We start from the raw sequence: 11458 nt of genomic DNA, 5'->3' as shown, positions 1-11458 counted from the left end.
AAATTATTTAAAAATAGTTATTAAGCGGAACTCTTGTTATAAATTATAGAGAACTCTTCGTCTGGACAAAAGGAAACGGGAACTCTAATCAGAACTAATGGAATTTCAATATTGGGGTGCTAACTTAACATACGCTACTACGTATGTAGTCCCCATCAGAAACTCGCGCCGAAATGATTTTTCGGTTTTGAAGACGCTGACTCTATAACTAAACTACCGCAGTAGTATCACGAGTTAAATTGACTAGCAATTTAACAAATTTTTGATGCTTATTCGCATCTTCGAAACGATCTTAATAATATTGAATAACATATTAAAACCTGTAAATAATTAATTCTTATTGCAAAAAATATTACCTTAACCGGTATATTACTAAGGTTTTAATATATGTTATTCAATATTATTAAGATCGTTTCGAAGATGCGAATAAGCATCAAAAATTTGTTAAATTGCTAGTCAATTTAACTCGTGATACTACTGCGGTAGTTTAGTTATAGAATCAGCGTTTTAAAACCGAAAAATCATTTCGGCGCGCATTTCTGGGGACTACATACGTATTATATAAATTCACGCAAGAATCATACAAGCATTTAAGATCCAGCTAGACCGGTATAAGACTCTGATTTCTATAGTTTGTGTTGTCACACATATATGGTCTTATAATATATTATATTGTTTTTTTTAAATCCCAGACAACAATATTAATAAAATATTCACAAAATATTTGTAAATATTTTTGTGATGTTAGATTGCATTCGTCATAAATATGTATTATAAATATTCTGAAATATTTATTGTAAATGTTGTTATTTGTAGTAAATGTTATGAAAATACTTAATAAAATATTATAATCCAAATAAAAAATACTTACTAGAAATATTTATTTATATTTATTATAAATATTTAAAAAATATGTATAAAATATTTATATAACATATTAAAAAAATAAGTACGAATAAATATTTACCATCAATATTCTGTGCTGTCTGGGATTTGTCTTTTTTTACGAATTACGTCACAATCCAACTTGTTACCAAGGAATGCTCTTCCTTTTTTTTCATATTGATTTCCCGGAATATATATATATTTTGACGCGAGTTAGAAAAGATTTCTCCCTCATAACAATTCATATATTTTTTAAAACAATAATATTCTTTCTCAAAAAAGATCAGTCTTCAGATTAAATTCATTGCTTCCTTGTTTTCGATTACAGGTTGAACGAAGCTCACTCTATTTTTTTCTCAAAAAAGAAATTCTCCAACTTGCAGTTGTTTTACAATTGGCTGCGTTCCGTTTCACGCATGATGCATTATTTATCCTTGTTATTCATCGAATGTTAAACAATAATAAATGATGTATCATGCGCATCGTACGTGAAACGGAACGGAACGTGGATTTGAGGAACTCTAAATCTAGCATAACGCCTTACTATCAACTTAATAATCGGTTATAATCAAGGTTTATCTCATAAAAATAATTCGTTACCATTACCGTTCTTTTTCCTAAAAAGTAACTCGTTATCGTTACTCATTATTGATTTATAAAAATAACTCATTACCGTTACCGTCACTCAAGATGTAACAAGTCGTTACTTTTTCGTTTTTTTTTTCTTGGTACTAATAGAATATCATATAACGTTTTTTATTGGCAGAACTTGTGCGCACTCAGTGCACATTAAAGCCGTTATACACAACTCTAATCTAAATGTAAAAATAAGATATCTGAGAGGATAAAATACCTAAAGTATATTTTATCAAATAACATAATAAAATGTACTGAGGATTTCGCGGTTTAACTCGTTTCTATATTTTTATTAACCATACATTTTTACGTCGATACAGCGGATTTAAAGTGCACTGAATGCGCATTAGTTCTGCCAATGAAAAGCGCTATTATATGTAGATTCTTGTGGTAACTATAAAAAAAATGTTAGAATTTTATTTTTAGTAGAGGAAAAAACTAAAAGATTGATATACCATATATACATATGTATATACATATATGTATATATACACTCTAGTTACAATTAAAACTTTTACGTAAATAGAAATAAAGTAACGATAAAAGTAACTAGTGAAATCGTTACCATTTTATCCCAAAAATTTAACTGCATAACCATGAACGTTATTCAGAAGAAAATGTAACGTCATTACTCAAACGTTATTAAAAAAAAGTAACTTGTAACGGTAACGACGTTACAAATAACGCGTTAACTTGTTAATCCTGGTTATAATTATATGAAAACTAGTCTTACGATAATCACACTGTCTATAATTAAGTATGTCACGAAGATTCAATTTGCACCTGTGATTGATGACCATGCTTCGTGAGTAGTTGCAATACCAGTCTCTCATTGCTAAGTCCTCAAAATTCAGTAAATCTAATAATGACTTTAGCTTGTCCATATTTAATGCTGATTTCTTCTTTCCAGAAAATAAGATGTTTCTATCTCGTTATTTTGTTGCCTGTTTTTTTTTTGGAATAGTAATATAAATTGTATAATTATATTAATTTCAATGAAAAAATGTGATTTACGCTATTTATTGTTTTTTGTTCTTCATTTGAAAAAGAATTATTTATCAAATAAAAAATTAAAGAAAAATGAATAAAAAGACCACAAAATTTTCTATAATTTTAAAATGAATTAAAAGAATTATTCTTTTTCTCTCTTATCCAATATTTAATTCAAAATATTTTCAAATCTTTAAATCCCGATTTTTTTTATAAATAATGAAAGGAATTCTAATGCGTAAAAATTTATGAAACCGAAATGTAACTACATAAGAAAACAAAATTATGTAGATATATTCAAATTATGTAGATATATTCATATGTATAAGTTCGACGACAATGGGAACGTGTTTTGTTTGCAGAAGTATTTTCATATCATCGTAGATAAGTGTAATTAAACATGGATTTATTCGTAATTATCGGACTCTTATTCGTAGTCTACTATTCCGTCTATCTCGTTCTTCCCTCCTTCTTGGATTGCGACATACTGCTCGCTTTTAAGGAAAAATACGGCAAACCCGTATGTAAGTATACTTTTGCATAATCTTAAAAAATAGCAAAGAATTTTTTTCAGCCAACTTTTCGTCAGTCACGAGTAAAATCGCATAGATATGAACAAAGTCTATTTGTCTATCTATATGAAAATTTTCCTCAGTCCAGTAAATAAAAATTTACATACAATTTGTTAATAAATAAATAAACACGAAACATCCAACAATGTTATCTCTATTTATAGAAAAAGAACCGTCGGAATTCGGAATGCAAAATAGGCTATAAAGATAATATATAATTGAATGTTATTGAATGTTATAGTTTTGTTCGCTTCCTAACAAATTTTTGTGTATCACTAGACTAAAGAGAATCTTTATATCGTTATTTATTCAATAATCTAATGCTAATTAAAAATGTACAATAAATATTAACATAATAAAAATTATTGTAATTTTTATTATATTATTATTTAACAATATAATATATTATAGGACCGTATATGTGTGATAACACAACTATAGAAATCAAAGCCTTAAACGGTCTAGTTGGATCTTAAATACTTGTATGATTCTTGTGTGAATTTATATACTATATACGTATGTAGTCCCCAGAAACGCGCGCCGAAATGATTTTTCGGCCTTGAAAACGCTAACTCTAGTAAACTACCGCAGTAATATCACGAGTTAAATTGACTAACAATTTAACAAATTTTTGATGCTTATTCGCATCTTCGAAACGATCTTAATAATATTGAATAGCATATTAAAACTTGTAAATAATTAATTCTTTTTGCGAAAAATATTACCTCGGGCGGGAGGAGAGATCATTTCAAAGATATGAATAAGCATAAAAAATTTGGTAAATTGCTAGTCAATTTAATTCGTGATACTACAGCGGTAGGTTAGTAGAGTTAGCGTTTTCAAGACCGAAAAATCATTTCGGCACGCGTTTCTGGGGGCTACATACGTAGTATATAAATTCACATAAGAATACAAGCATTAATAAGATCCAGCTAGACCGTTTAAGGCTTTGATTTCTATAGTTTATATTATTATTGTATAATTTAATTTGTTGTCTATTTTTTTATTACAAATAATTCTCCTGAAATCTGTCACAAATTGTAAATCATTCAAAGAGTGAATAAACGAACATATTTTCGTTATAGCTTCGTTGAAAGGCAAGACAGTATGGATAACAGGTGCATCTACCGGTATCGGAGAACATTTAGCTTACGTGTTAGCCAAAGCGGGCTGCAAATTAATCTTGTCCGCTCGGAGAATCGCTGAATTAGAACGAGTGAAGAAGACGTGTTTGGAAGGTACAATTGACATACTCGTGTCTCGCAAACTTCTGTAAAAGATCTTTCCCGCGCTATATTAATGATCTTCGTCGACTGTTTTAATTAATTGATGTGATTTCTTTCGATGGTTCTAAATAGAATTACGTTAAAAATCAATGTCGTTAACTCACTATTATTGAGCGAGTTCAAAGTTGCAAAGCGGCTAAGCATGCTTACCGAGAGATTAAATATAATTGGTTGGATCTATAAGTAACAAATCAATTATACTCATTTGCTCGGCGAGCAGGCTAGCCGCTTTGTCAACTTGAACGCGTCCATTGTTAAGGCCATAACACATAAAAAAACTTAAGGCGTAAGACTTAAGCAATAAGCAAATCGACCAATCACAATAGAGACCGTAAAACCGTAATACGTAAGCAATAGCGAATCCAACATGTTGATTTCGTTACTGCTTAAAGCGGGGAGCACAGACTCTTGCATAATGTATAACACATGAGACATAAGAAATTGTACCAACCAGAGTTCTTTATTTCATGGAAAGGAAGGAAACTGAGGATTTCGATTGGTACATTTTCTTATGCATTACGTGTTAAGCGTTATGCAAGAATCTGTGCTCCCCGTTTATGTCTTACGTCTTAAATTTTTCTATGTGCCAAAGCCTTTATCCACTTTGGCCCTACGCACAATAGAAGGAATAAGGAATTAGGAATAAAGAATAAACGATTTCAACTTATTAGAAACCGTGTATTCCGATGTATCTGACTTTTAACTGATTAAAATCGTTTATTCTTTATTCCTTCTATTGTGCGCAGGGCCTTTTCTTTCATAAATGTTCCTTTGCAGAGAACAGAAACTTAACTGACAATGATGTGGAAGTTTATCCTATGGATGTGCTTGATTTGGACTCGCACGAAAAAGCATTCGAACATGTAATCAATAAATTTGGCAAGGTAGATTTATGGTGAATTCGATCACTTGCACTACACTGGATCAGTGCATATTAAAAGCTGCTTTATATAAACTATCTCAATGCAATAATACAATATAATCAACTTTGACAATGAAATGATACACATATTTTGTTAAATAATGTGACAATATCATTAGTCTATAGTTAATCGTTTAAAATATTTATATACTTTTACATTTAACTTTGGTAATTTCATGCAAAGTAGCTTTTAGTATGCACTGATCTAGTGTAGTGCTAGTGATCGAATTCGCTATTAGTGAATTGTTTTTCTTACAACAGAAAATTTATACAAAACAGGATGGATGAGCGAAAACACAAAAAAATAAAAATTCACATGTATATAGAAAGACATTGCTCATTATTGTTTTGTCATTAGAAACATTATTTGAATAAATTTACATAATAACTATACACGCATAGATGTACATACATACATAATAATAATAAGAGTATACATGTTTTATTGTATATTTAAAATCGCAATAACCATTACGCTATTTCACATTGCAATTAATTTCAAGTGCAGTATCTATCCCGTACGTTAATAAAATCTCTTTCGACAAGTGGAAAACGCTTTTATTTATAATTTACGTATCAGCTAAGTGCAGTCGTTTCATGAGGGTGAAAAATCTTGGAAATGTGAAATGCAACATGTGAAAAAGTACATTTATGTCTATATATCCTAAAGTACGAGTCCTAAAATTCGTCTATGAAACTTTTATCAAACAAGCTTTGAGCACTCTGTAAATGCTTTGTGCATTGTTGAGCAGCAACATATTTTGCCCAACATTGTAAGGAGATAAAAAAAACATAATAATCTTTAATTTCTCTTTAAATAACGTGGAAATACAGTACTATTGTACAGCATCTTGGAAATTTATATTATATATAAATTTTATATATAATTATACATATAAAATTTATATAATTTATATATGTATATAAATTATTACATTATGTATAATTGTATAGTGTATATATATATATATATGTGTATATATATATGAAGAGTGTTATATTATGAATTTATATATTGCGTACTATTTAATAACTAAAATAAATAGCTTGAAACAATTTTCTTAAATTATAAAATATATCTCTCCAGTTTTACAAAGACAATAATACAAATAAAAAATGGTTTCTTATGTTTGATTTCTCGTTTAATGTATATTTTTAAAAAGCTCGAAAAAAATTTAATAATCTTGATAAAATATGGTCGACATAAAAGGAATGTTTTCGTATAACGATGCTTATGTTTCTGTTGTATCTTTCTCTTACTATTCATAACACATTTTTGACACATTACTGTCACATTTATCAACATTACACAATCCGCATTCTTTCTTTCCTTTTTCTTATTAAAACATTAAAAAATCTTCAGATAAATACGTACATTACATATATGAAACAAAATTGGGATTTAATTGTAATTTTTGTGTTGATATCCATTGTCTTTCTTTCATTGTGTAAACACGTAAGCAGTAAGATTTAAATAGTAAATAAATCAATTGCCATAAAAAATTCTTGAGAATATAAAATTGCCATTTTAAAACCTCTCTGTTTTACTTGTGTATATGTGAGTGTTCAAACGTTTTAGTATTTAAGTCTTACTGTTTATATTTTTTATATGTTACAATTTCTCTGTTCTTGAATCCCAGCTTTAAAGTATCATTGTCAAAAGTATAAAATAAATCTCAAAAGAAACAAAAATTGAATTTGATAAAATCGCAATTTATCTTTTTTGTTTCTTATGTCTGTTTGAAAATGTCCGATTATAGTCAGCATGTTGGGCCTGGCACTAGGAATTTGCATTTCTAGTAGTAATAACACTTTGCACAACACGCTGTCCCCACCATGCCTCCAAATTAAATGGTTCGAAATCTGTAAAAAGATATAAAATACAATACATTTTCTTCATCCACTATATATTCCACAGTCAATAATAAAATGAAACAAAATTTACAAAAAAAGACATAATACAATGAAACAAAATAATTGAATATCTCTAAATAGGAATTAATCTCTTCCATTGTAGCACACATAATTTTCTAAATCAAGGAAAAGAAATAAAAGAAGATAAATCCTCGAGTTTAAATTAAGCTTATAGTATACAATAATGATATTGTATCAATTTTGCTTCTAGATAAAGCACAGAAGCAAAATGTTTACCTTTCAACTGTGGATTTGGCTCACGTTCTTGATAATATGTAACTGACGCTCCATTTCTATAATTAGAGGAGTTACTGTGTGGTTGATTGTGACACATATCTAGCTCTCTAGATACGGAATTCCATGCTGAAAAAAAGTGCAAAAAATATAAGAAATAAACATCAGAAAAATATATTTCAATCATTTAAATTGTATTGCGTATGTGTACTTACAATCATAAATATACTTGATCAAGTCAGAATGTTGCGATAATATCTCTGGCTGATGTCTACACGGTATCGAAGAGGGCCTCTTCCCGTTCATCGTAGTCATCTGTGATCTACTACTATAAATAACAGAATTAAGATAAACAACCGTTCTAAAAATAAAATTCAATTATGTTTGACCTCATTCTAATCCACAACTCAACAAACAAAATAAACTTGATCTAAATAAGCTTGTTCTGTTTCGAAGAATATTTTGAACTGGTGCAATAAGTTAGAATGTAACTATAAATCTATTTTTTATAGAATGTACTACATTTTTAAAGTGAAAGAGATATATGTTTGATATTTAACAAAAGCGAGCAAGTTAGTACCGCAATGAAAAACAAAAAAGCAAGTTAGTACCGCAATGAAAAACAAATCTAAATAGTTTGTTTTACTCCAACTTATCGCATCGGTATACACAGCAGTTCAAAACATTTTCTGTTTAAAAAAACCATCGTGACCCCTGAATGACCTTCAAAATGACCTTCCAAGGATTTTTCAAGGTCAGTACCATACTTCCCCCGTGTAACCCTAAACTTTTCATACGAAACATTTTTCTCTATCCCTACTAGTTTTCGAGATATTTGACTGGATCACTTCAGATGGTCCACCCTGTATATATACATATATAAGTAGATATAAATAGAAAAAGTTCGTTTACTCTTTTTCTGTAGAATTCTTAGATCCATCTTAGATAATCTATAACTGACAATCCGTTATGATAGAATCTTTTGAGATAAAAAAGTTTGTCAATTTATAAAAGTCACAATATATGTATATGCATATAGAGAATATATATTTAAACGAAATCGAATTTTATTTAAAATTACAGAATGTCTAAAATGGACTTTATCTAAGTTATAATGGCTGCGTTTAAAAAATCAATTTTTCAAGTATTGTAAGATTTTTTAATTTGATCGATTCTTGTTTTTAGTTCTTCATAGACCTAAATGAATAAACCAATCATATTAAAGAATTTTACAATAGTTGCAAAACTGTGTTTTCTGCTGAACCCAGTCATTAACGTTGAAAAAGACAAACAAATTTTTTGTTCAATTTAAATATTATCGCGTTTAATTGTTTTGTGTCTTTTTTTTATAAAGGTTTATAAAGAATTTAGGTCTGAAGTACCTGCTAAAATTACGAGATGCTAATGCCTCCAAAACCGATTAATCGCCATGATCGTCACTAGATATTCTAATGTCAACAGCAACTGTATTTTTGTCATGTTTTGTCAATATATTCTTCACATAAGTGTTTTAAGATTTTTATACGATGTATATATTAAACATAAGGGAATAAAACAGATGTAAAAAGATTAACTGATGTCCATTAACTGACATCGCTCATTTGTTATTTAATTAAAAGTTGTAATTCTTTGGTTGCTTGTAAAAATGAACGGAAATATAAAAAGAAAATAGAAAAAACATATTTTTATTTCTTTACAATCAGTTATTGTATCAAAATTGCATTACAAAATTAAAGTAGAAAATATTTTATTTTCTAGAAAATTCGTTTTTTGAATTATGTCGCTGATGTAATGAATGAGCGATATATACTGATTTTTTAAATCACTTTATTACTCACTATAGCTCTGCTCTTCGATTAAAGAAAAGAATGTACTTTGATATTTTGTTATATTTTTTTACATGTACATCTACATACATTTGTTTTACCATTTATCAGATTTATGTCGATTCTGCATATTGTATCATCCGTTCTCTCGCCCGTTTCCCTCTCATGATAGCTTCTTTGAATAACGAGCAATAAAGTTGAATGGCGCACAGAGAATCGTCGTTTCCAGGCACTGGATACGTTATAAGATTCGGATTGCAGTTCGTGTCGACTATGCCAACACTAGGTATGCACATCTTAGCTCCATGTCTCACTGCTGCATGCTCAGTCATGACTGTGTCCAGAGTACTGAGAAAGATGCACAGGTCCGGCAACCGCGTCGTCGCCTTGAACTGATTCCTCGAATTCGGGAACAGCCCTTGTCGCCAAAATCTCGTCTGTGAAAACTCCTTACATTCCTTGGCAGTTTTGTCCACTAAATGCGTGACCTGGGGATTGCGCGAGATAAATAGAATTATGCCGCCTCGGAAGGCGATATGAGCGGTAAAGTTCAATGCTTGTCTCAACAACTCGGCGGTTTGATCTAAATCGATTATTAAGTGTCCCAATCTAGACCCAAATATGAACGTCTCCATATGTTCATTGAGGGAGGTCTCCTTGTGGCCATAATGCACTCTCGCGTCATATAGATCCTTTACGGTGAATAGTTTGTGCACTTGGAAGAAGTCTGGGTGTGTCAGTGGATCCAACGTGACTTCTGAACTTTCAGAGACGTTGGACAGATCTATGTGTATGACGAAAAATATTATATTACAAAATATAACATTAAATTTTATTAACGTTACATAAAATACTATTCATTAAAAAATATTAAAAATATAACAATAAAATTTATTTTCTAGAAAACAACAGATAAATTGAACTTAAAATGTGCAAATGCAAATAAGAATAAAAATATGGTTAAAGATATGTTAAAATAAAATTGGAAGTGAACTTTATTTATTTTCAAACATATGATTAGAAAAGAAAAATATTAAAAAAGAATAAATATTAAGATTGTTTTTAATATTCTCTTGATTCTCTCCTTTTTAATTATCTATTTGAAAAAAAATAAAGTCGTTACTTTTCCAATCTTATTTTAGCTCTTAATCATTTTTTATTCTTCTTTCCTGGAAATTGTAAATAATTAGAAATATGAAGAATATAATATTTAAGTTCAATTTATGTAGGTATACACTTGTGTGTACAAATTTACCAGATTCTAAGCTTGGTTGAGACTGAGTTGACAGTTGACATTGTCGAAGATGTGTGTTACAGATGACAGGTCGCAAACATTGCCATTCTCTTGAAACTGGAAACAAACTTTGTTGCTAAGGGCCACTTTCACCATCGTCGGTTTACTTAGCTAGCCTAGTAACTGTAATGAAATAGAAAGAGATAGAACTATTTCTATCTCTTTCTATTTCAATACAGTTACTAGGCTGATTAAGTTAACTGAGCTTGGTGAAAGTGGCCTTAAGTGTTATTGTACTAGTACACGTGGTGACATTTTTTTAGGATAAAATAAAAAGGCTACCTATAGATAAAAGTATTCGCCTTGTAAATATGGACATTGTGTATGTTGATGTTAATTTTATCGTTTGCCTATACACTTTAACTCAACGTTTTGATTCAATATTAGACTGAAGACAACAATAATTATATTGACAAAATTTCTTCTTTCTTTTTGAAGTAATTCCTACGACTGCTAAGGGGAAAGTATTATCAACTTCGATTTGAGTTATACAACACTTGTTTTAGTGTTGTAACACAGTCGATTATATAATGTTTCCAATCTTTTTACTAAAATTATGGATGATTTTTATCTTCTCTCACTCTTACATTGACAAATAAGTCTGAATATTCAACTGAATAAATCAACAGAGGTTATATAACTCCGTTAATGCATGAAAAGAATATGACTGCATTCGGAAATATCACCTGAGTGCAGTCATGTTGTTAGATGAGCCCCCTTTTAGCGCATGCGCATTGGAGTATAGCATCAATGCTGTACTAATGTCGAACTTATAAAGGTTCTTTAAGGCCCTATTTTGATGTTTCTGTAAAAATTATATCATTTTTTGTTTTTTTGTTATTATTTATTATTAAAAACCGAAATCAGTAAAAAAAAATCAATAATAGAAGTGACGAGAT

At 29.5% G+C, this 11458-nt stretch overlaps 3 protein-coding genes across 3 annotated transcripts; 1 reads left to right on the top strand and 2 right to left on the bottom strand.

Annotated features, from left to right (window-relative positions):
- The first annotated feature begins 2873 nt into the window (after positions 1-2873).
- Positions 2874-5268, top strand: LOC108769663 (dehydrogenase/reductase SDR family member 7). Its single transcript, XM_018520769.1, has 3 exons — positions 2874-3035; positions 4169-4321; positions 5147-5268. The coding sequence occupies exons 1-3, from the start codon at positions 2912-2914 to the stop codon at positions 5266-5268; spliced, it is 399 nt and encodes a 132-aa protein (XP_018376271.1). The 5' UTR covers positions 2874-2911.
- Positions 5269-6415: 1147 nt separating this feature from the next.
- On the bottom strand, positions 6416-8918 carry LOC108769662 (protein FAM195B). The gene is made up of 4 exons (XM_018520768.1): positions 8857-8918; positions 7655-7800; positions 7443-7568; positions 6416-7154 (listed from the first exon to the last, which is right to left on the bottom strand). The coding sequence occupies exons 1-4, from the start codon at positions 8916-8918 to the stop codon at positions 7072-7074; spliced, it is 417 nt and encodes a 138-aa protein (XP_018376270.1). The 3' UTR covers positions 6416-7071.
- Positions 8919-9236: 318 nt separating this feature from the next.
- mRpS2 (mitochondrial ribosomal protein S2) lies at positions 9237-11126 on the bottom strand. The gene is made up of 3 exons (XM_018520785.1): positions 10842-11126; positions 10521-10616; positions 9237-10049 (listed from the first exon to the last, which is right to left on the bottom strand). Exons 1-3 carry the CDS (start codon positions 10876-10878, stop codon positions 9379-9381), a joined length of 804 nt encoding a protein of 267 aa, XP_018376287.1. The 5' UTR covers positions 10879-11126; the 3' UTR covers positions 9237-9378.
- Between the last annotated feature and the right edge of the window lie 332 nt (positions 11127-11458).

This window comes from Trachymyrmex cornetzi, unplaced genomic scaffold (genome assembly GCF_001594075.2).
Source record: "Trachymyrmex cornetzi isolate Tcor2-1 unplaced genomic scaffold, Tcor1.1 scaffold927, whole genome shotgun sequence".
Lineage (NCBI taxonomy): Eukaryota > Metazoa > Arthropoda > Insecta > Hymenoptera > Formicidae > Trachymyrmex > Trachymyrmex cornetzi.
The sequence above is the reverse complement of the archived record's forward strand: the minus strand, read 5'-3'. Positions and strand labels throughout refer to the sequence as shown.